This window comes from Mchenga conophoros, linkage group LG2 (assembly GCF_057382185.1).
Source record: "Mchenga conophoros isolate Kocher_MC1m ecotype Shallow Benthic linkage group LG2, M_conophoros_male_GT1.1, whole genome shotgun sequence".
In the NCBI taxonomy this organism is placed as follows: domain Eukaryota; kingdom Metazoa; phylum Chordata; class Actinopteri; order Cichliformes; family Cichlidae; genus Mchenga; species Mchenga conophoros.
This window is the reverse complement of record NC_140527.1, coordinates 36617508-36642713: the sequence shown is the minus strand read 5'-3', so window position 1 is coordinate 36642713 and position 25206 is coordinate 36617508. Positions and strand designations below refer to the sequence as shown.

General features: G+C 42.6%; 1 protein-coding gene across 3 annotated transcripts; it reads right to left on the bottom strand.

The window, feature by feature from the left end:
• Positions 1-783: 783 nt before the first annotated feature.
• tmem255a (transmembrane protein 255A) lies at positions 784-23613 on the bottom strand. Of its 3 annotated transcripts, XM_085244436.1 has the most exons (11): positions 23290-23613; positions 21651-21685; positions 15526-15668; positions 14946-15008; positions 9302-9391; positions 4621-4686; positions 4387-4472; positions 4157-4228; positions 3666-3834; positions 3420-3566; positions 784-3188 (listed from the first exon to the last, which is right to left on the bottom strand). In XM_085244436.1, exons 3-11 carry the CDS (start codon positions 15622-15624, stop codon positions 3045-3047), a joined length of 936 nt encoding a protein of 311 aa, XP_085100562.1. In that variant the 5' UTR covers positions 15625-15668; positions 21651-21685; positions 23290-23613; the 3' UTR covers positions 784-3044. The 3 variants fall into 3 exon arrangements, with proteins under 3 accessions (XP_085100562.1, XP_085100549.1, XP_085100555.1); XM_085244423.1 differs by lacking the exon at positions 21651-21685; XM_085244429.1 differs by lacking the exon at positions 21651-21685 and having other exon boundaries at positions 3666-3828.
• Positions 23614-25206: the final 1593 nt, after the last annotated feature.

Below are 25206 nucleotides of genomic sequence, written 5' to 3'. Positions count from 1 at the left end.
GGGTTTTTGCACTTTCTCTGAACATTGCATGCTCTGACCTTGGGGTAAATTTGCTGGGATGTCCACTCCTGGGGAGATTGTGGCGTTATGGTAACACTCATCTGAATGCTCCAGACCTGCAAGGTGCCAAAACCTCACCAGACTTGCTGATTATTTACTACTTACCCTCTTAATTTTGATGGAAGCATTAAGAGTGAGCTTAGTTTTTCAGTTTGTCACACACATTGTAAGACAAATCTTTTGAAGTGTTAACCATGTACAGCTGCTCTAGTTGCGTCTAACAACTATAAAGGTGGAACCGAGCGTAACGTCCGCTTTAGGAAGTTAAGTTCAGAGCATTGAATACAATTGATCAGTATGGGGGACGTGTGTACCAAATTAATAGCAAGCCACTCAGCAGTTGTTCACAATGACCTAAACTCACAGTGACCTAAAAATGAAAAATTACAGGGGGTAATTTTATCCCCTGCAAACCACGAATACATAGCTCCATAGTGCAAAAGATGTCAAACCTCCAGCATTAGTGTGTAAAACAACTGCTGGTTTCCTTTATCACGTCAGAAAATATACAATTACAGAAGTATGAAGCAGAAAAAAAATATAATCTGCCTCATATGTAGTAGAGGTGCTACCGGTGTTGTTTGACCTCTTGAAAATTTTACATCTTACTCCATGCACCTCAAAATAGGTGAAGCTGTGGCAGAAGTTCCTCCTTTGCTCCTGTGACCTACTGGAGAGGTAACCAACACCGAGTAGATAAAAAAAGAAACAGCACTATGTGAGTTACATAAAACAAGTTTTAATGACGCGACGAAGAAGAATGTGCAGTTTAAATTTGGAAAAGCCGTGATCAAAGCTGACAGTGACTGCTTTCTTGGACATTGACGAGGTTTCATATCAGCGAATCCAGCACTGACTGTTCACACTGAGCCTCACAAACTCCTGGGTCATTCCATAGAAAAAGAAAAACCAGAGTGAGGCTCCAACCTGAACCCCTTAAGAAGAGGATAGTTTAATGTGCACAATAACTTCAGGGGAAATGTTTCCTTTGTACTATAAAATGTTCAGATTAACGTACATGAGGGCAGGTCGAAAAACTGGCGCTTTTTAAGTGAACGAAAAATCGGATTAACGGGTGCTGAGCCACTAAAAACTCAACAACAAAAAATATATATATACATGAATGTCAGCATATGTGTCATGTGCTGGGGATTTTGTTATGTGGGAAGGCTAATAGAGACTGAAAATGGCGTACAGGCATGGAGGCTTATTGGTCATTGTATCTGCAAGCAGTCTGTCCTAGAAGATTAAATTAGATTTTATGAATCTGCCAATTCAATTATTTTAGTTGTGCATATTACAATAATCTATAAACATTTTAATGTGTATATTAATTGGTTACTGTATGCCACACGTTTCTATCTATAACCATTAACTGCTGAGTGTTTGGTTTTGTGTAAATGAATTCAACTAGACTTAAACTTGCAAACTGATTGCTATCGACCACAGGCTTTAATGATGGCCACACTCACATTTGTATTCTTAGATGGGCTTATTATTTCACTTCTTAAGTACTGGAGCTAACCAGGTGAAATTTCAGTACAGGATCCAAAGCTAAATTTACATTTTTGGTCTGATCTATTTCTTTATAATCAATATACCTAATCAGTATCATGTGATAGCTCCAGTCCAAATTGCACGCGAGGAACAGAAACAAGTGTTGTTGGTATCCTGGATGTTTTCTGAGAATTCGTTGGAGAAAACCTCAAAAATGCATTGTGGGTAACTTTTAAATGGTCATATCACTTTGTAGGATTTCAAACAGGTAATAGCTTATGAAACGTTTCATTTTTCCCTCCATTTAGTTCTCAGCCTCAGCCTCTAGCCGTGATTCCTTATGTTTGAAAACTGACATCTAGTGTTGTATAACACCTGTGAAGTTGCAGCCTTTGGTAGGTGTCTGATAATTTTAGATTCTGTCTAATCTACTGAAATGATCACGCTGGACCTTTTTTGCTTCTTGAAGATGGATTTCACTTATTTTTCTTTGTCTGCACAACAAACCCTCAGCAGATTCGGTGGATCAGGTTTGACTGATTTTATATGGAATGACCCTTCTGACACAAACGTGCTACTACTGCTACTTGACAAAGAGAGAGACACATATATGATGCTTACCTGCTTTGCTGCTGTTAGTGGAAACACAGTAAATGAGGTTTGGAGTGTAACTGGTATCTGATTATCCTCAACAACTACTGTAGGTACAATAGCTTATTTCTTCATTAATGCTGCTCTGCAAAGTTTGCCACACACTGATCAGGATATTCTTAAACATAACGTGAAGATTTGATAAATAGGAATCTTGGTCTGTTTGTATATGCTAGGCCTAACTGCATATTATACTGCTGCACATACATTATGAGCATGTAATACCTCCAGTTCTGCTAACTCTGCCTGTAATAATGCACAGGGACACTATTGACTGCTACAGAAACAAACGCCCGGGCCTACAATTTTTAAGTTTGGAATTATCTAGCTGATTCAGATTTTAAGAAATATGCCAAAGCTTTCACCTAGCTCAACGTCGACCTTGCACATGTAGCTGTACTCATCCTCCCAGTGAGGACAGGATCTCCATCTTGATGGAGGAAGCATTTACAGTTTCTGCAAAAGAGAGGTGAATGTAAAGCATGAGCTCTGTCGTTTTGTCCTTTTACAGAATACATCTAACACTGGAAGTCTGTTTACGTTGCATAAGGCAGATAGATGTGTAAACAGTCCTGGCTTTGACCAGGTTGTCTCTCTCGATGTGCATGTGCACAAACACACACAGTGCAGGCCAGAAGAGTGTGAGCGGTGCCCGGGGAGACGAATGCTTTCTCCCTCGCCTTGGGCTGAAGTCAAAGTTAGTGTGCTCTGTGGCTCTCCTCCCCTTCCTCGCCTCTTTTTCTTCAACACTCTTCTGAAGGATTATGAAGAAAAGTCCAGAGGAACTGTGCAAACACCCGATGATGTTTCAGGTGTTTCCTTTTCTCGCAGCTGTCTTACGGGCTGTATGGTGGGGGCTTCTCATCTGGAAGGTTGTGAGGAGGGGAGTAGCGTGGAGGGATCATTGTAGGCCAGAGGTGGCTGGCTCCAGACTGGGAATCGTCTGACAGGCCTGAAGAGTCAGGGAACACATAGGAGCCCTGCGAATAAAGGAAAACATTTATTACAATATATATATGCTTTGAGCTATTGTATGCTGGCATCAAATGCGTGAGGACCATGAGATACTTTATATGGATCCAATTGGTAACCCTAGAAACAATCGTCATTAGATCCTACTAACACAAATTTCCTGATAAAGAGCTTGACTGTTGTCCATAAATAATTAGAAGCACACACTTCTCAACTGCACCTTTAAAGCAGCTGCATACCTGCAGGTCGTAGGCCGAGTACGGTGGCAGGCAGGGGGCGGTGTTGTAATATGGGTTGAGAGACGTGACGGGCGGGGGAATCTCTGAAGGGACTGGAGCTGTGATGGCCTCTGGTTCAGATGTGCTCTCTGAGGCAGGAGCAGGTGTCTGATGAAGCAACAGAGTGCATTGATGTAACAGTTAGAGAGCTGCGATTACAGAGAAGCGGCTACTGATAAATCTGACATGCTCGTTCAGTGCACGCACCATGTCTTTGAAGCCTCCCAGCACTGCTGCAGTAATGATGCCCAGGAAGAGGGCCACGATGTTGAGGATCGTAGCCGACCACAAGAGGTGGTAGAGGTGTATGACGTCCTGGCAGCTTTTCACATCTGTATATTCATGGTAGCCTCCCATTAACTCAACACGGCTAGGCCAGTGGGGTAAAACAGAGAGGGTGAAAGCTTATAGTCAAGCCAGAAAAATCACTGACAGTGTTTAGTAGTTTTTAAAGATGCACCTACATAAACAAGACACAGAAAAACAAAACTGGGGTTGATTTATGGTTATAAACATTCAGAGGTTGCTGCTGGAAAGCTGGGAGGAGACACGGACTGAGGTTGGTGACACACAAACATGCAGAGGAAATGACAACCTACAACACATTTCTATGATGTTTTCTTAAAAAATAAAATAAGACAAGACAAGACCGAGTTGATCAATACTGGGCATTAATAGCCTAGAAAAAAGGGACCTACTTCCAAATCATGGATGATTTCTTAAACTTTTTCAAAACATCTTTATTCTGAGGTCCCATAAGAGGATGTTCTCTGAAACAAAGGTTAAAAAAGAAAAGAAACATCCTGGTCTGATACAATCACTGCTGCAGTGCAAATTAAAATGACACAGGAGTGCACATCAAAATATAAACACTGCATAGCGAGTAGGCACAGGTTCTGAGGGTGCTCGACCCCCTCGGCATACTCACTTCCCGCAGTTGTAGAGGTCGCAGCAGTAGCAGGTGTTGCTCTTCACTCGCAGGTTACAGGATATGCCTGCTGTATGACATGGCACCTGAAGTGCAAAAATTAGCTTATGTCTCTTCTCGTTGAGCCTGCATGGATTATTCAGCCCCCCAACAATTCAAGCCTATACAAATAATGATCACACTGACAGACAGCATTTAATGGCTCATTGAATATGAGTTAAATGTCTTTCTTACATCATGCTCAGACGCCGTGTCACTGGTGTGATAAGCACAGCGGCCCGCGTACAGAGGCCTGAGGTCCTGCAGAAGAAACGGCATAAAAGAAAGAACTGATGAATATGAAAATGCTGGAATAGTCTTATTTTGTTTGCCAACTAAAATTAATAATAAAGTTTTATATTAGACCTGCTATGGACATTTCCAGCTCCATGTTGGGAAGTTAAAGAAAAGCAAAAAACAAAACAAAAAAAAAGCTAATTTATCTAAGGGGCCTCAATTCATACACTCTGTGAAACAAGACTTTTCCATCCATTTAAACCAACTTTGTTCTGATTGGCTGCTTCTTGTAAGCAAAAGATTTGAAAAAGCAGGTGGGCGGGGATTAAGGATATCCTATCTCTTTTACATCATACAGCAACAAAGGGTAGAAAAAACTGTCAGAAACTGAGCTTCTACAGCTGTCTTCAGGCTCACAGGGATTACATGCACATAAACAGACCATTTTATAAAAAACTTTGGGCCAGTTTAATATAACCAGCTACCATTTTAACAGGAGAGATTTTACATAATTCTGTCTTACATGTTTTAAAGCTTTATTTTGTAAAATTTGTCTTCTTTCAGCTGCTTCCTTTAGTGATCCCCACAGTAGCTTTGAGTTTATTCTTCTTCAGGTGGAGTTTTAAGTTACTGGTTACAATTTAGCAGAGGTGGGACCAAGTCATTGTTTTGCAAGTCTCGAGTAAGTCTCAAGTCTTTATCCTCAAGTCTCAAGTCAAGTCTCAAGTAATGTCAGGCAAGTCAGAGTCGAGTCTCAAGTCACTGGTGTAAAAGTCCGAGTCAAGTCACAAGTCTGAAACTTTGAATTTCAAGTCCTTTCGAGTCTTTAAAAAAAAAAACGAAAAAATAATGTTGCAGTTATGCTAAATGTAAATATTAGACCATGTAATTTTTTAATCTGTGTTTTTCTCAACACATGACAAAATAGTGAACTTAGAAAATATACACAAATTGTGAAATTGCACCTCTTTAAAATGCAGCTCAATTAAACCTAGCTCCAAGAATAATTTTCACCGACAGTTCTGAGATAAGCTGCATGTTATTCTTGGATGCGGTTGTAGGACCGGCTTTAAAATCGCATGACAAAAATATCATACATATTAAAAAAAACTGAATCACCAACATAGCCTGGACAACATTTGCTAGTTAGATGAAGTCAGCTATCTCATCTTAGCATATTTATATGCATATTTATAATTATACGGTTCTTGGAGTGAGTGCACACACTCATGAAGTTTAGTAACTTCAGGTCACTGCAACAAGCCCAGGTACAGTTTACCGACGGATGGGTACAGGACCTTGAAATGCACCGTGTAGAAAGTAAAGACCATCCTACGTATCAAATGTTTACCAGTCTCACAAATCGTCGTCATAAATACACATTCATTAACCGTTTATTAATATAACCTTTGAGCTCAACGGTAATTAATTAGTAGTGGAAATAATTTCTGGTAGCATCACAGAAATGTAGCAGTGACAATAATACTGTATGCTGTAATCGTACTGGGCAATTAGTGATACAAAAAACCTGTTTTATCCTGTGAATAAAAGTATATGTTTTTGTCAATGTACCATAATAACAGAAGCGAAACGCAATATTGTGTCAGGACAATTCACTATTTATGCACAATAAATAAAGGAGCATAGCGCGACAATTTCTGTTCAGCGCCAGACTTGCTTGTAACCTATATCACCAATTATGTTAAGAAAATGACATATTAAGTACTAAAAGACACTGACCTTCGTGTAAATGCTTGGAGCAGACTAACCTGTGAGCTGGAGTGTTCTGGGACGTTATATTTGATCTTTGAATGGCTGCAATCCAGGCCATCCGTCGCGTCTTTGTTACTTCGGAAACATGGCTTGAACAATTTCTCTTCAACGACGTAATCCGATAACAACCGATCTCTTTACCCGTCGGCTTCCCGTGGCTGTCATGCGACCGGCTATTGCAGTTAATAACACAACAGCTTCTTGACATTTTTGTGTTTCTTTTTATCGCTGTGTGACTGATTTCAATTGAAAGCCTGCGTGCGCTAGTACCGCTTGCCACGAGTTCCCAGAATCCTTTGCGGTTCTACCCGTGAATGACGTCACATTTTCAATCTCTATATAATATGCATGTTAAATTTTATATTTGGGGTAAAATATCAAGTCTTTTCAAGTAAACCGGTTCAAGTCCAATTCAAGTCCCAAGTCATTGGTGTAAAAGTCCAAGTCAAGTCACAAGTCTTAGAACATTTTTTCAAGTCAAGTCTAAAGTCATAAAATTAATGACTCGAGTCTGACTCGAGTCCAAGTCATGTGACTCGAGTCCACACCTCTGCAATTTAGTCCTTGAGATTCAGTTAATGTCTATTTTCTGTAAGTATTTTGCTTTAGGTGTTTTGTTTTTGTCTCATAGCTTTTATGAGCCTGCCCTGTGTTTCCTGGGTCCTGTTAAGTCTCTCTCAGTATAGGTGTTGTCATGTTTTGTTACTTCCTGTCTTATTTTGCCAGTCATCTCGTGGGCTCTATGTTCCTTTCCCCCCTCTGTGTCCCCTCTCCCTAAAAAACTCAAATATGGATTTTTTCACATTTTCTCACTTCTTTTTCACATTCTAGTACATGCTGCTTCTTCATTTGTTCCATGTTTCCTCTCTGGTCACCAAAGCTTGCACTTTTTCCTTTGTTTTGTCTTTTTTTTGTTTCTGGATAGTGACCCCAAATCTGCCTGACAGCATCATTTTGCCTTCATCTCTAGCATCCCCCTCTGTAACACAAACCCTTTGCATGTCCTCCTTACCTACATCCCACATGGAATGCTATATTAAGATGGACATCTGGTCTAAAATCTTTGCTAAATCAAACATGTGGACCATTTCTAGTGGGAATGCTTGAAAAGCATTCACAGTATTGTTCTTCTATTCTTTATTATTTTCTTTTCCGTACGTTTTTGGCATCTAACTCCTTCAAAACCATTCAACTTAGAAAAACCATTCAAACACCGTTAAATTCTCCTTTTTTGGACATTCTTCTTCTGTGTGAACGTCAGCTTTTAGCAGTTCAGCACTTTTGTTTTCAGGTTAAAAATTCATTTTTTTTTCTTTATCTCCTTCAAACTTTTTAACTTAAAATTCATCAATTATTTCATTTCAGCTCATACATTCAGATTTAAGCGTTCACGCTGCAGTTTCTTCAGAAAATGCACAAAGGTAAAATCGTCAGGGTGAATTATCGCTACATGACCAGGCGTCCAAAAGTAACACTGCTTGGGTCAGTTTATTTTATGGCCCTGGGAAACGTATATTTGGTCTGACTTTGTTTTTTACTGGGAAAGAAAAAATACTGGGGTCAAAAATAAATCTACTTTGAAAGTTTGACGAGGACAGCAAAATGTGATCAGGCCATATTGAGTTTTATGGTTTATTTACATAATTTTTCCCCTGTTCAAGTTATTTTAAAGTTTAAAAAAACAAAAACAACCCTGGAAGAATGACAGACGTTTCAGAGGAAACACTCAGCATACTTAAATATATACTAAGATTATGCTGAGATTATATCTGTAAACCCTCACTACTTTTATATTTAATTACTAACAACTATGTCCCTACTCATTATTACAGTTTAATAATAAAAACACACATACCAGCAAACATTTTATATGAGGTGTCTCCTTGGGGACCAGTGCAACACTACTAGCACTCTGATCCAGGTGCGTTTATTTGAATTTCTTTTTAGAAAACAGGAGAAAGTTGCAAGAAGGTGAGAACTGAAGACTGCTCTCATCAATCACAAGTGATGATCCTTCAAGTGAATGTCGGGTCAGACAGCCGACGTTAACTCTCAGGCCAAGTTTGAAGTTGTGACTGCACGTGCAAATACAGAAAACAGCCAACCAGCCACTTGATGACACTGTGTAGCATACTCTGGATCGTTCAGTATACGCTACGATAAAAAGGAGCTTTTATGTATTACCAAATCAATAAGAATAAAACTGACCTCACTGTTCTCTGATGCAAACAAGAGCCTTTTTGAGCAAGCACTTCAGATGAAAATCATTAATATCACAAATAACACTGACATTCAATCAGCTGTAAAAATCAAGACTGTGCTTTCACTTTCTGTGTCCTCAAAGAACAAAAAATGAACGTGTGGTTTAAAACTGCTACCAAATATAGCAAAAATAGATAAGTTTAACGACCATGCTCCTCAATTAATGCTCCTAAATTCACTTGATTCAACAGTGCGCCTCTTCAGAGTCTAGTGTACCAAATGCTGTTTGAAAGGAAAATGTTCCACTTCACTGACGCCATTAGTGGCGAACGAAAACCTGCTAATGGGAATCTCCCTTTTCACACTGCCCTAACTTACTTCAGCATAATTGTTTTAAGAATGCATTAGTGGTTACTTGTTGTTTTCTGTGCTTTGCATCATGGAGAATAACAGTCTTCTACCACAAAATAAATCATCTTGTGAGACACCCTTCTGTCTCACAAGAAGGGTGTGGCAGCTACCCCAGCCTGAAAGATGTGAGCAGGACGTCGAGGAGGGGATGCGTCTAATGTAGCCTGGCGCCCAATAAGAAGCCCGTTATTAGTGTGTAATTAGAATGATCTAAATTTACAGGATAAGTTAAATAAGCTTTTGTGATACTTACAATGTGCCTCGCTGCAAATACTCCATCGACGATGGCACAGCAGAAGGCAGCCACCACTCCAAAGCTGATGAAGACAATGGATGCCACTAACTGTGGAAGAAGATGGAGAGGCCCGAGCTTCATATTTGGGTTTTCAATAGAAGGGTAAATCTTAACATAAACGTGCATCATTCTCATTTTCTTTTCTCACCAGTGGCCTTAAACCAGCTGAAATTGCAGTACACTCATGTATATCAGTGTGCAGAAGTACAGTTCAGATCCAGTTAGTGGAAACATCTAGCACTCGCAGTGCAACCCTTTACCTAAACCCATCCACAGACCTCTTCTCTTTTCAGTCTTCGGTGAAACACAGCCAGTATTCGGTTACACATCACCCCACTCCTCTGGAGCCGCCCCACCACAGAGGAGGGAGGGAGTGTGAAGTGACACCACAGACTGAGCAGCTTGAGGTACAGTTTCCACAATCAGATCTGAGTCCAGATTGAAAGGCTGAAGCTCCTCTGACCTTTTAAAAGTGGACGTGGTTGTTCTTGGAGATTACTAAAGTAGCTTTTCATGAGTCAAAGTTCAAACTAATCTCTTGTGTACCTTGTGCAGAAACTCTGAAGTCCCCCCACCCCTCTTTTTTTATGCTGCCTATTCTCTGATTGGCTGCCCCTCACACACAGAAGGTGGGCAGACCTCCTGTGCTCACACCCAGAGCTGTATCCCTGAGATCACCATACTAAGGGGAAGCCTTCTTTCTTTTATAATCATAAAAATCCAATAGTAGAAAAAAGGGAACTAAATGTTCAGAGCAAACTGAAGCCTGAGCGTTTAGCTCACATGCACCACTTATGTGACCTCATTATCTATCACTTTGTGGAATTGACCAATATGTAGAGTACGTAAACAGCCTCGTCTCATAGCAGAATGTGAAATACACAGGAAAAAGCCATCGATTTGTTAATGAATATGAAATGTTACATTTTTGTCCACACTCTTCAGAGGGGAAGTGTCAACATGGCAGCCAAAAAAATTGTGTTCAGGAACACGGTAAGAAGGATGGACAATTTATGTCTGCAGAAACATGGATGAGTAGGTCAGCTGTTATCACAAACTGCTATGAGACTGTCTTGTTATATATGTCAGAGAGTAAAAAAAGGATGATTGGTCAGCTTTAACAATCACATTTAAAAACCACCAAAGAGTTAATGTTTTTAGTAGCATTTGTGTGCGTGTCATTCTGTCTGTAAGCATGATAGCTGGAAAAGTTTTGAATGAATTCTCATAATGAAAATTTAAATAAGATTTGGCTTACAGCCACCAAATTCTTCAAGGACAACTTAATGATGTATTGGTTGAAAACTGACAAAAAGCCTCAGTAACTTGGAAACTATGTCTCAGGTGTGTATTCTCAACATATAGAAAGAACCACATAAATGGTCACTTTCAAACTGTCCTTTAAGGTCAGTAAAAACAATCTGAAAAAAAGTCTGTGAAGGTCCTCAATCATCCAGGCCATCGTAGTCTAAGGAGCTTGGAAAGAAAAGCGTCTGGACTTCTTTAAGTTGCTTGAAGACGTTTCACCTCTCATCCGAGAAGCTTCTTCAGTTCTAAGGTCAAATGGGGTTAAGGCATCTGGGGAGGGATCTCAAAACTGGATTATAGATGGCAGACAGTTGGTGTCGTAAGCCCCGGCTCTGTTCAAAGATGGTCGCTCACAGTGGACATAGATGCTTCTTTCACTCCTCTTTCAAACCATCTGTCCTCTCTGTCCAAAATGTGAACATTGGCATCCTCGAAAGAGTGACCTTTGACCTTTAGATGCAGATGAACTGCTGAGTCTTGTCCTGTGGAGGTGGCTCTTCTATGTTGTGCCATGCGCTAAGGAATTCGCATGATAAGGTGGGGCCAGGTTTCACAATGAGCTCACCCGAAACTCTGGCTGATTGGGACCCACACCCAGTTTCCCACCTTGGCTCAGGCGATTAGAGGATCATCAGGGGGTCCTTTTGTCCCTCTGTGGGGGAAACTCCCACTAGGTTTAAATCTGGGACTCTCCACCATTTGACCTTAGAACTGAAGAAGCTTCTCGGATGAGAGGTGAAACGTCTTCAAGCAACTTAAAGAAGTCCAGACGCTTTTCTTTGCAAGCTCCTTTGAATCTGAAAAAAAATTTGTCTTTTTGTAATTTTTTTGGTTTCTTTTGCTATTTGATGCCTCAAAGTTACAGCTGAAGAAATGACACTGGGGCTTATTAGACCTGACAAAACTCAGTTAAAGACAGAAAATTAAAGACATCTAAAAAGAATTCTGACCTATGTCTTTAAATTGTAGTTTGAGTGCTGTACTTTGAGGAAGTTTGTTATTGCATTTGTACATGTGGACATTGCATTCTTTTTGGGAATCATCTGATGGTGTTGGATATCGGTCTCACACTGCAGCTATATGTATACGAATAAGGAACATGCCCTTACTGAAGTCTGCTTCTTCACAGGTCATATCACAACGACTGATCGGAAGGTTTTTAAATGAACACTTAATACTTCACATATTTCTCACTGTGAGTATCAGTAATTAGCGCTTTACTTTTCTACTCAGACGTCACTTCACAGCCCCAATGAAACGTGTCAGCCAAGCAGTGAAGCTGCTCTATATACTGCAAGTGTCGCTGGAAATTTGACCCATTTTGATATGTCACCACAGACTCTGCGATATTTTTATAATTATTTTAGCAGGTCAGTTCAGTCAGGACAACCGTGGTCAAAAGACGACTGTTTTTCCATCTGCAGTTATTTATATTTGACCTCTCTGCCCTTCCCACATGCATACATGGACAGCGTAAGGCACAGACAAGACCAGGCATCAGTGAAAACAGATACTGTGCTGGTTAAAATCAGGCACACAATAAAAGAACGAGCTGAGGTAGAGGTGCGTTGCAAAGTGGCTGGCAGTGCACAGCAACTGTGGGAAGGTTAAAGCAGCTTAAATAGTGTGCTCTATATGGGATTTGCCAATTGAATGCATAAAAAGATATCAGCTTAGGCACCAGCTGTTGTGGGCCGGCGATGTCAAGACTGCGGCTGAGTTTGACTTTGCGGCCTCCCCGAACAAACACTATACTCCCTTTAAAAGGGTAACCCTACAAACAAAATCTGTTTGGGGCTATGTAGTAGTAGTTATAAGTCTGCTTAACATTTCAAATTCTGTAATACTAATGTGGGAATCTAAGCCTAGAGCCCCTCTCATAGCAGCTGTCTAGGATATACTTTCCTCTTGCAACATGGGCGATAGAGTATGCTCGCTAAGTGGTTAAAAAAAATACATCGGATGAGTTACTCTCTTTCTTTCCGTTTTAAGTATAAAATATGTTAAATAATTCAAGGATTCTTCAATAAAAACTCATAACAACAACGACTCAGCACAAAGTGGGCCATGTAAAATCAGAATCGGAATACTTTATTAATCCCTGAGGAAATTATGTGGTTACAGTTGCAAGACAGCAAGAAATCACAGAGCGGGGTCAGCGGATGCTTGGGGGCATAGCGCGCAGAGGTCACCAACTTTCTGCAGAGTCAGTCGCTGCAGACCTCCAAACTTCACGCGGCCTTCAAATTGGCTCAAGAACATTGAGTAGAGAGCTTCATGGAATGGGATTCATGGCGAAGCAGCTGCATCCAAGCCATACATCACCAAGCACAATGCAAAGCATCAGATGCAGTGGTGACTCTATGCTGCACTAGAGCACTGGAGGTGTGTTCTGGGGTGACGAGTCACACTTCTCGATGGATGAGTCTGAGTTTGATGTTTGCCAGGACTGCTTGTCTGACTGCACTGTGCCATGTGTAAGTTTGGTGGAGGGGGAAATATGTAGTGGGGTTGTTTTTCAGGAACTGGGCTCAGCCCCTTAGGCTACGTTCACACTGCAGGCGAAAGTGCATCAAATCAGACATTTTTGACCCTATGCGACCCGATGCATATCCGAGGCATATATGCATATCTGATCATGGTCTGACAGTGTGAACGGCACAAATCCAATATTTTCAAATCCGATCTGGGTCACTTTCGTATGTGGTACTGAATCCGATACATATCCGATGTTTTAGAAAGCGACTGCTGTTTGATGGTCATGTTGCATTAAATCTGTCTTTTACGTCACTGACACAAGACAGACGCCAATTATCAGCACCGTAGAAGACATCGTGAACGCTTCCTGGCCATCCAGTGTAGATGTCAGTGAAACTGTTGGGAAGACAACGTTGGAGAAATGTGAACATTTTATTTGTACTGTATAATCAGCAGATTCTGACAGAAATCTGCAGCTATCCTTTGAAGCACCGCTCCTCTAAAACAGCAATAAGGATCATTATTAGGCCAAATGTAAATAACAAAATAACTTTATAACTTAAAGCAAAATTGGGAAACGTAAAGTCCGAAATAAGTCTTTATATTAAGGGCCATCAGTCAAACAATACTGTTTGGTCTGGGTCTAAACAGAGCGCGTTGTGTGACGTCTTCTTCGTTTGTGCAAGCGGGGCGCTTTGAGGTTCACACTAGAGCGCGTTTGCTGTCGCATTTTATTTGGAGTGTGAACAAGCAGACAAAAAATTGGATTTGATCAAAAAATCGGAATTGAGCATTAAGACCTGCAGTGTGAACGTAGCCTTAGTTGCAGTGAAAGGACTGCGCACCAGTGCACAAAGAGAACAAATTTGGTGTTGAAGAACTTGACTAGCCTACACAGAGTCCTGACCTCAAACAGACCTTATGGATGAATTAATCAGTCTGACCTCACAAATGTACTTCTGGACGAATGGTAAAAAAATTCCCATAAATGCTCCTAAACCTTGTGGAAAGTCTTCCCAGAAGAGTTGAAGCTGTTAAAGCTGCAAAGGGTGACATCATATTAACTCTATGGATCAAGAACGGGATGTCACTCAAGTTCATGCGTGTGAAGCCAGACACGCAAATGCTTTTGGCAACATACTGTAGCTGAACTCAGTAACCTCGCTCTACGAACCGAGAGGAAGCTTGGACCACAAGCAGCTCCTCGTGCACCCACCATGACAGTTAAAATAAACAGAATAAAAGCAGTGCATGAATGTAGACAACTAATACCAGTGCAGTTACAACGTCACTAACTAGTCACGCTATAAATAATGTCAGCGCATGTTCTGTGTAATGAGATTTTATGGTGGTAAACAAGAGTGTGGTGTAATGTGCCAGGGCTCATTCAACACACACGCCTGCTGACTGGAACTCCAGGCATCTAAATGCTGTTGCATGATGGGAAAAAGTGTCACGACACAAACACATTCTTAACTCCAGCTCTGACAGAGCCTGCCCGGCTCCTCCCACCTGCTCCGCTCATCTGAAGTTTCCTTCCCCACATTCCTGCACGGACATCTGTCTTCCTCCACTTACACCCTATTTCTATTTCAGGCTGCGTAACCCCGACCCCGAAATTCAGGATAGTTTGTCCGATACTCAACACATGAAGCTCCTCGGGATGAGTGGGACTGCAGCTCCCATAATCAAACTGCTTTGTCTGCTGCAGGGTAACTGGGACTAATATTCAGTTTAATATCAGTGATGTTGAGATGAGGTGACACGAAGCACTGAAAGAGATCTCAGTGCACAGAGGTAATATAAATCCTCTTACCATCTGCCTCTTGTTCTCTATCAAATGAGCGCCGATAATTCCCAGAAAAGAGCCAAAGCCCAGCTGAAAGGAGAGAAAACAGCTGTTAGGGCATTTATCTAGCTTTGATTTCAGAATCTTGATTGCACAGTGCAAGCTCAGCACAAGTCTGCTATATCAAGTATTAATAATACTTATCATAATCGTACAGTTGTTGTGATTTCTCTTTATCTTATGATGCTCGCTTTGTAAGTAAATTCCAATATGTTTTATTAATTTATCAATCGGACTAACGTGGCGTAACCTGCTCTACAGTAACCATTTATGTAAGCGAGAATGCTAAAAGCCAAGTACTGTGACGAACAGGTTTAGAGATTGAAACATATTACCTCATTCAGTGGATAATGACAGTGATGCTAAATAATAAATGTGGGTAATATTTACAGCTCAAAGACCTTCGGTGATGAGGTTTATCAGGGCTAGTGAGCAGTGGCGAGTGTGCTGGAAGCACAGCGACTTCACTTATCATGCAGCCTAAGAGAGAACAGGCCTGCTGGGCCGCGTCTGTCGATGGTAGGCGCCGGTGCGAATGTGTACTCACAATGACTCCTGAGTAGTAGCCGCCCACCGTGATGTTCTGTGTCCTGGTAGTCGCTGCCAGGCCAAAGATGAGGATGAGCACAGACACAATGAGCAGCATCACCGTCACAATTATGGATTTCCTCTTTCTTCTCTTAAAGGATCCTAGAAGAAATAAGTAAACATGAACACTGGCACAAGCAGTAAAGAGATTCAGGCATTTGCTTCAGCTCTCATATGGTCCTGCCACAGCATTTCATGCAGGTTCAGGTCTGGACTTTGAATAAGCCATTGTAACACCTTGATTCTTTTCTTTTTTAGACGTTCGTTTGTAGATTTGCTGCTGTTCTTGGATCACAGTCCTGTTGCATGACCCGGTTTCAGCCATGCTTTAGCTATCAGACTGACGCCTTCACATTTGACTCTAAAATACTTTGGTATCCAGGGGAGTTCATGGTGGACTCACCAACCCTCCACCACTTTGCCTGACAGCTGGTATGAGGCGTTTTTGCTGGTATGCTGTGTTTGGGTTTCTCTAGTGTGGCACAGCGGGTAATGGCCAAACACTCTGGTCTCTGTCAGAAGTCTTGTGGTTTGTTCAGATGCAACTTTGCAAACCTAAGCCATGCTTTCATGTGGCTTAAGGTGAGAAGAGCCTTTCTTACTCTGCTAAATTAACTACATTGTCCTGTACTGCATAGCCATTTCTGGAAATGTAAATCTTTTTAGTTTATAGCCTACATAGTTTTTTTCTTCACAGACTAAGAATTAAAACTACCTGCTCCTGATGCCAGCATCTGAAAAGTATTCAATTTGATACACAAAGGCCATCAGTTCTACTCAAACATAACAATTTGAAACAGTAAATATTCCGTTTCAGAGAAAACAAGGACACAGCTTTCAAGGAACAACAGCTGAAGCAACACATTTCTTCATCCATTCTGGCAAAATGACTACTTTACCCATTGTCGGAGGGATTCATCCCTTTTAGCAGCAATGACTTATTCAGTGACTTAAAAGAAATTTGATAGAATTACCTCCTTAACTTGCAGGTTTTCTGTATATTTTTGTGAATCATCAAATAAGCGCTGATAATTCTGAACGAGAACTTTGCAAATGTTTTGAGATAATGGGTGAAAGCAATTGAGAAAAACCACAAAGGGACTCGTGACTGTTCCTTAGTATTCTGCCGCCCTCGCTTTGACCATTAGTGGGCACTTCTGTTGATGTGTCTCTGAGGAAGTGATAAAACCTGAAGTATCTGAAGAGCTGCTGCATGTGTGAATGTTTGAAATATTCACAGGGACCTGACTGAGTTTCAATTTAGCCCAGTTAATGATTCAATTCTTACCTAAAAATTAGGAAAAATTTACTACTATGGTTAAAAAAGATTTTTTCTTAACGTCAGCACCTACAAGTGATATGTTCAGATTCTTGTCTCCACTCACTCCACCCTGCCTGCGGTCTCTTCTTCACCTCTCTCGTGCACGGTCCATTGATTTAGCTGGTTGACGTCAGGTATTTAAACTTGTCACTTTCACTACCCTTACTCTTTGCAGTGTGACTGAAACCCCTGTCTCCTTCTCATTCACACACATCTGTTCTGTCTTGCTTCTACTGGCTTTCATTCCTCTTCTCTCCAGGGCATACCTCCACTCTCCAGGCTCTCTTCCGCCTGCTCCTTATTCTCACTACAGATCACAATGTTGTCTGAAAACATCATAGTCCATGGAGACGCCTGCATGTCCATCATCACTGCAAACAAGAAGGGGTTTAGAGCCAAGGCCTACTTTGACTCAATCGAAGCACCACCCTCACATACGTCTCTGCGACTCCTGACTTCCTTCTTCAGTACCACAGTTCCTCTCTTAGCACCCCATCATATGCTTTCTCTAGACCCACAAAGACACAGTGCAACAATTGTTAAAACACTGCATCTGCAGTGCTCGTTCTCAGCACAAAGCCATACTGAAGATCACTGAAGATTATCACCTCTATGATCACTGCAGCTCTGCACATCACTTTTGTTCTTAAAAATCTATTTCTCTGGCATATTCTCACTCTCCAAGATTGGTTAGCACATTTCCATCTCTATCCTTAACCACCTGAACCTGCTGCGCATTCTTATCAGCTCAAGCTCTCAGCCTAGCCAAATCATTCCTTCCTTAGTGTTCTGCCTCTCATAAACTCACTATAAGCCTTTTCCCATACTCCCATCTACTTTCTTCATCTCCTTGACTTTTCAAACCTCTTCCTACAAATACTGTCTTATACTTCCTGATTCCACGATCGAATCTCCTAGTTCTCGTTCATCTGTTTAGAGGATACACCAGACACTTCCTTGGCAGGTTCGCACGCCACTGAAGCTGCTCTCTGTCTAAACTCTTGCCTGAACTCTGCACAACATTCAACAAATGAAAGTTAAACCTCTAAATGCAAATAAAAAACAGTGACAGGATCCAGTTCACCCAATATGGACTCAGCCAAAATGGAAAACTGTCCTGTGGTCCATCCAATCAAAATAAAGCTTAGACCCTGTATCCGCTGGACTGAAGAGGAGCGGGACCAGCCCACTTATTATTGGTAAAAGTTCAAATGCTATCATGTGTTAATGTGCCGTTAATGCTGAGCAATATCTACAAATTTCAGAGCAACAAATGACATCTATAAAAGTGATTTGCTTTTTTCAGTGAAGGACAGGGCCAAAGCACGTTCTACACGTATTCCAACAGGGTGGATCAATAAAGAGCTTGAGCACCTGCAGCATTGAAGAGATGACCATAAACTATAAATAATATGTACATCAATGTGCCAAAGATCAGCCTTCAACGGTCAAATACTCTAAGGTGATATTCCTTTAATTTGCTAAAGCCAAACCTCATCAATGTAAGAAAGGAGAATGGCAGAGAGAGGCAGTGGCTGGTAAGTTAAGATGCAGTCTTCAATATCTACTCTCGTACATTTGTTTCAGTCTGTGGTTGCACAAAACCGCTCTTTCTATATCCTCGGTGATTTATTCTGTGGTCACAGCCCATTTTAGATTAAGCCGAGTCACTTCCACACTCAGTTTTATCAATACATGAACATGTCAAGGTCAAGTCTGCTGCTGAATACTGATGCTCCAACCTGGAGATAAACAAGAAAGCACACTGAGCTTGTGTGACTAAAACATATGGCTACAGTTCATTTCTGTCTCCATGGTGCCTGCGTAGAGAAGGACGCGGCCTCTGAGATTAATGAGCCAGAAATACATGTGTGAGTTTGCAGAGCTTAGAGTTAAAATAACAGTTCTACTGTGAGAAAACTACTTTTCCAGCAGGCAACAGAAGGAGTGAAATGACCATGAGAAACTTGGTGCTGCCATCAGAACAGTTCACCCAGCACAAGTGTTACACCCCGGCCTAGGCAACCGGGGTGCAACGCAGGAAAATAAAAATAAGGAAAATAAAAATAATCCCAAAACGAGATTTAAAGCAAAATACCATATTTATTTACATCACCAAACACCAGACGTCAAACTATTTACAACGGGGGGGAAGATCGCGACCATGACACACTGAAACACAAGGCTTAAATACATAGAAGGGCAATCAGGGAATGGACAACAGGAGGGAAACACAGCTGGGGCAAATTAGACCTGACGAGACAGGGAAACGTAAACTGAAAACACTAAGATAACACAGACTTTCAAAGTAAAACAGGAAACACATAACAGTCACGCCAAAAGCAACACACCGACAACACCAAAACGTAACAGTTCCCCCCACCCAAAAATCAAACATTTAACACCAAGTGAAAAGTTTGATCCAGACAGACGAAGCCGATGAAGGCTGGAGCGGTCCCACTGACCCTCCAGCGACGACAAAGGCTGGGGCGGTCCCACGGACCCTCCCCTCAGCGAAGGCAGACGAAGCTGATGAAGGCTGGAGCGGTCCCACTGACCCTCCAGCAGACGACGAAGGCTGGAGCGGTCCCACGGACCCTCCAGCGAAGGCGGATGAAGGCTGGAGCGGTCCCACGGACCCTCCAGCGACGACAAAGGCTGGGGCGGTCCCACGGACCCTCCCCCCAGCGAAGGCGGATGAAGGCAGACGAAGCTGATGGAGGCTGGAGCGGTCCCACGGACCCTCCAGCAGACGACGAAGGCTGGTGCGGTCCCCCGGACCCTCCAGCAGAGGCGGATGAAGGCTGGAGCGGTCCCTCGGACGCTCCAGCGAAGGCGGATGGCTGAAGCGAAGGCAGACGAAGCTGATGACGGCTGGAGCGGCCCCACCGACCCTCCAGCGGACGACGAAGGCTGGAGCGGTCCCTCGGACGCTCCAGCGAAGGCGGATGAGCAGCCCACCAGCTGCACACACGGACACGCAGCCCACCAGCTGCACACACGGACACGCAGCCCACCAGCTGCACACACGGACACGCAGCCCACCAGCTGCACACACGGACACGCAGCCCACCAGCTGCAGAAGGCTGGAGCGGTCCCTCGGATCCTCCAGCGAAGACAGAAGGCCGAAGCTGTCCCTCCTTCGGACCCTCCAGCGATCCCGGACGAGCCCCCATATGTTACACCCCGGCCTAGGCAACCGGGGTGCAACGCAGGAAAATAAAAATAAGGAAAATAAAAATAATCCCAAAACGAGATTTAAAGCAAAATACCACATTTATTTACATCACCAAACACCAGACGTCAAACTATTTACAACGGGGGGGAAGATCGCGACCATGACACACTGAAACACAAGGCTTAAATACATAGAAGGGCAATCAGGGAATGGACAACAGGAGGGAAACACAGCTGGGGCAAATTAGACCTGACGAGACAGGGAAACGTAAACTGAAAACACTAAGATAACACAGACTTTCAAAGTAAAACAGGAAACACATAACAGTCACGCCAAAAGCAACACACCGACAACACCAAAACGTAACAGTTCCCCCCACCCAAAAATCAAACATTTAACACCAAGTGAAAAGTTTGATCCAGACAGACGAAGCCGATGAAGGCTGGAGCGGTCCCACTGACCCTCCAGCAGACGACGAAGGCTGGAGCAGTCCCACGGACCCTCCAGCGAAGGCGGATGAAGGCTGGAGCGGTCCCACGGACCCTCCAGCGACGACAAAGGCTGGGGCGGTCCCACGGACCCTCCCCTCAGCGAAGGCAGACGAAGCTGATGAAGGCTGGAGCGGTCCCACTGACCCTCCAGCAGACGACGAAGGCTGGAGCGGTCCCACGGACCCTCCAGCGAAGGCGGATGAAGGCTGGAGCGGTCCCACGGACCCTCCAGCGACGACAAAGGCTGGGGCGGTCCCACGGACCCTCCCCCCAGCGAAGGCGGATGAAGGCAGACGAAGCTGATGGAGGCTGGAGCGGTCCCACGGACCCTCCAGCAGACGACGAAGGCTGGTGCGGTCCCCCGGACCCTCCAGCAGAGGCGGATGAAGGCTGGAGCGGTCCCTCGGACGCTCCAGCGAAGGCGGATGGCTGAAGCGAAGGCAGACGAAGCTGATGACGGCTGGAGCGGCCCCACCGACCCTCCAGCGGACGACGAAGGCTGGAGCGGTCCCTCGGACGCTCCAGCGAAGGCGGATGAGCAGCCCACCAGCTGCACACACGGACACGCAGCCCACCAGCTGCACACACGGACACGCAGCCCACCAGCTGCAGAAGGCTGGAGCGGTCCCTCGGATCCTCCAGCGAAGACAGAAGGCCGAAGCTGTCCCTCCTTCGGACCCTCCAGCGATCCCGGACGAGCCCCCATATGTTACACCCCGGCCTAGGCAACCGGGGTGCAACGCAGGAAAATAAAAATAAGGAAAATAAAAATAATCCCAAAACGAGATTTAAAGCAAAATACCACATTTATTTACATCACCAAACACCAGACGTCAAACTATTTACAACGGGGGGGAAGATCGCGACCATGACACACTGAAACACAAGGCTTAAATACATAGAAGGGCAATCAGGGAATGGACAACAGGAGGGAAACACAGCTGGGGCAAATTAGACCTGACGAGACAGGGAAACGTAAACTGAAAACACTAAGATAACACAGACTTTCAAAGTAAAACAGGAAACACATAACAGTCACGCCAAAAGCAACACACCGACAACACCAAAACGTAACAACAAGATTAACATGTTACCATTCAGCTGGTGCTAGGGTGAGGCCTGGGTTTTGCTGCTGACACATGATAAAATGGCACAGTTTCAGAAACTAGAAGATGTTACCTTTAAAATGAGAAAACTCAGCATCACAATTTTTCTGCTTTTTCTCTTTTTTGGGGGAAAAAACCCAAACAGTTTTTAAAGAGACTCTTAAACAGTTTAGAAAAAGGATGCATAGATGGAGTTCCAAAGAGGCTGGAACTCTGAGGGTTTTATTCCTGAATGTAGCTGAAGAAAAAAGAAGAGGATTGATAACTAAACTGGACTTTAGTTGTTGTTTTATTAAACTTTTACCACATTTAAAACCGACTAGGCTGATATTTTTTGTTTCTTGTCAAACTGATACTTTTAATTGGACTCATTTGCACAAACACACGGGACACAAAAAGGCTGCGGCAGAGATCATATAATTACCATTAAATTTCAATCATTAAATGTTTACAATCGAAAGGATTAAAAATTAATAAAAGAAAAAAATAGATTAATACATAAAGTCAGTCTAACTTTATCAGGCCAGGTTTTGATCTAGCACAGTTTTTCTACTGATCATTAGCTTGTGGAGGGAAATTGTATGGTGGCTACCAAATACCAAAAGAAATCCAGTGAATCACCAGAAGAACAGAAATGGATTTAAAGGTTTGGGTGGGCCACAGAAGATTTTCAAATTAAAAGTGATACATGGTGCTAGTTTTTGAATGGCAGATCTAATATAAATGATTCAAGGTTTATTTAATTTAACTTAAAATTCTGTATAAAAAAGCCAAAAGTAACAAGAAAATGGAAAATTTTCTGTTAACTAAGGAGAAACGTTTAGGTAGCTTAAGCATACTTTACGTTATTATTGAGGTAGGATTATGCCTTTTTTTTTTTTACTTATGTAGTCTCATTTGAAACTTTAAATGCTTGTTTTTGTATTAAATAAATGTTTCATAAACTCTTCACTTTCTATTTATTTCTGATCAAATGTCTTTGAGTAAGGTGCCACTTTATGAAACAATGTCCTAGAAACGCCCCTGCCCAACATGCCTTACAGGGATTTCAAAAAACAAACAAACCAAACAAACAAACTCCAAGGCAAACTTCTATTGTTTGAATAATCAACGATGTGCTGCCATCTGATGAGAATTACCCGCATTGCCAAATATATTCCCGCGACTTTTTTTCTCGCGGTATTTGATCGTTTAATCGATTTATTTTTCATGGTAGCTGCCCGGCATCCAGCTGACAAAGAAAGAGAGAAGAAGAACACGAAGAAGAAATGGGTGTGCGGCAGCCAGCAGCCATCGGAGCCAAACCTCCAGGCTGCTCTGGTTACTCAGCGCCGCCGCACCTGCAGTGACGCGCTGCGGCCTGGGAGAGGAAAAAATAGTCTGCCCGGTGATGCAACGAGTGTTTCAGGCTGCTTTTAAAAGACATGAGAGAAAATCATAAAACGATTTCATTTCTCTCATCCGATGTAAATAACAGGTGTGGATGAGCATTTTAAGGCTCACCTGGGTGTTACGGAAGAGGTAAAAGACGCATGAGAAAATCCCCGCAGTGTAAGTCAGTTTAACGGGTTTTAATTGACAGAAAAACCTGCTGCAGACACGCCGCTGACCTTGCTCGCACACCTACCAATGCTCGTCTCTGAGAGGGTCAGACCGCTGGATTGGAGGCTCTGAGGAGGGGGCATGCTGGCTGGAGGACGTTTTACCGAAGTCCAATCCTCTTCCAAATAAAAATAAATAAATAAATATATATAACTATTAAACAATCACGACTCAGTGCTGGGTGATGTAAATCTGAGGGCTAACGGTGGACGAGCTGGGGCATTCTCTGACGAGCTGTCCTCCGTCCCGCTGAAGCCCGGGCCCGTCTCATTTACATCCCCGCGGCTGCGGAGACCTCGCTCGGCGTCCGTCCTCTCGCCGTGTCGGTGTCGGACAGCAGGTCGCTGGTGCTGCTGCTGGTTGTATGTGCGCATGTCACACACACACACACACACACACACACACACACACACACACACACACACACACCGAAAAGCAGCTACTCTGGATGCCGTTACTATTTAAATAGTAATATTCGTTACTTTGCGTTACACTCGCAAACCGGTTAGCGTGGATCTGTTTTGCTTACCAGCTGCTGCTAGTTTATTTGCTGAAATATATAAACTGATATCAAGAGGAGCAACTACAAGCCTCAGGGCAACTTAAATTAAAAATCTGTCTAATTGAACCTTTCAGATTAAGACTGAAGTTTCAAAAATGATGTTGATTTAATAGAAATTACAAATAAATAGGAGGTATGAGAGTGAATTAACGAAGAAGCTTCTCGGATGAAGGTGAAACGTCTTCAAGCAACTCAAAGAAGTCCAGACGCTTTTCTTTCCAAGCTCCTTAGACAGTGAATTATCACCGAAAACAGGGATTAAACATCCTACTGAGCGCCTGTTTTGTGACAAATTGAGTTTAAAAGGGTTTTAAATCTTTTTTTAAATTTTGTTTGATATTACGAAGATTTAAATTCACACTTCTAGAGAAGCTCATAAAAAAGTATCACCTTGGTGTTTAGTGAGCCTCAGGACGCGCAGCGAGCGCCACCAACCGTCACAACTACAGCGTTGCGTTCAAGAACTGCGAGACGTTCTGGGAAACTGTTAATCATTTATTCACAGGGATGCTTTTGAGTGCATGTCGAAATGTGAGGAAATCTCAGAAGTATCATGAACAGGAGCTGTTTTTCTTCTAGTGTGGCGGGTTGGAGGAACAGCTGAAAGAGGACTGGAAGAAAGACCAACTTAAAAAAAGCCACCTGGGAATTCCATCCCTGGAAATGTACTCAAGTGGACCTTAATTACAATTTATCACAAAAGCACTCAGACTTGGTTTCTTTCAATAAATTTCTAAAACACAGTGGAAAAATAGCAGCTCAGCTAAAGCAACACATGATATAAGTTGCCACGTCCTAATTGGACAAACATAGCGGTGTCCCTTACACCTGCGTCCCAGTGCTTTTATTCACAAATGAGGAGAGAGGACCTCCCCAAAGGTGCCCGCAGCTTCTCAAAAAAGACCTTCTGCTTTACTAAAAAAGAAAAAGTAATCAACAATGAAAAGACCAGGCAACTCACTTGAACTAGAAACCACTGTATATTTCAATGTATTACCCTAAAAACTAGAATGAAATACAATAAAACCTAAACAAACAGCAGCAGGGGAGTAAACTGCAATTACTCACCAACGACTACTGGGCAGCCAAACACATACCAAGTGAAATGCACCAGATCCACAGACATCACGATCAGACTATAACAACTCTCAATGTAAGTCTCAACACATTAAAACGAATTTCTACATACCTGTATCCAAAGATGAAACCCCCAAAAGACCAGCTGATCCTGAAAAATGGGCTATAATCGAACTTTGATGGAAGGGCTAGAGGAGCACGGTTAATGATGCATTCACAAACACTTAGATACACTAGTTTAACAATTATAAGAAATATGTGTTAATATAATTAAAACAAAAAAAGTGGATTTATAACTTCTTC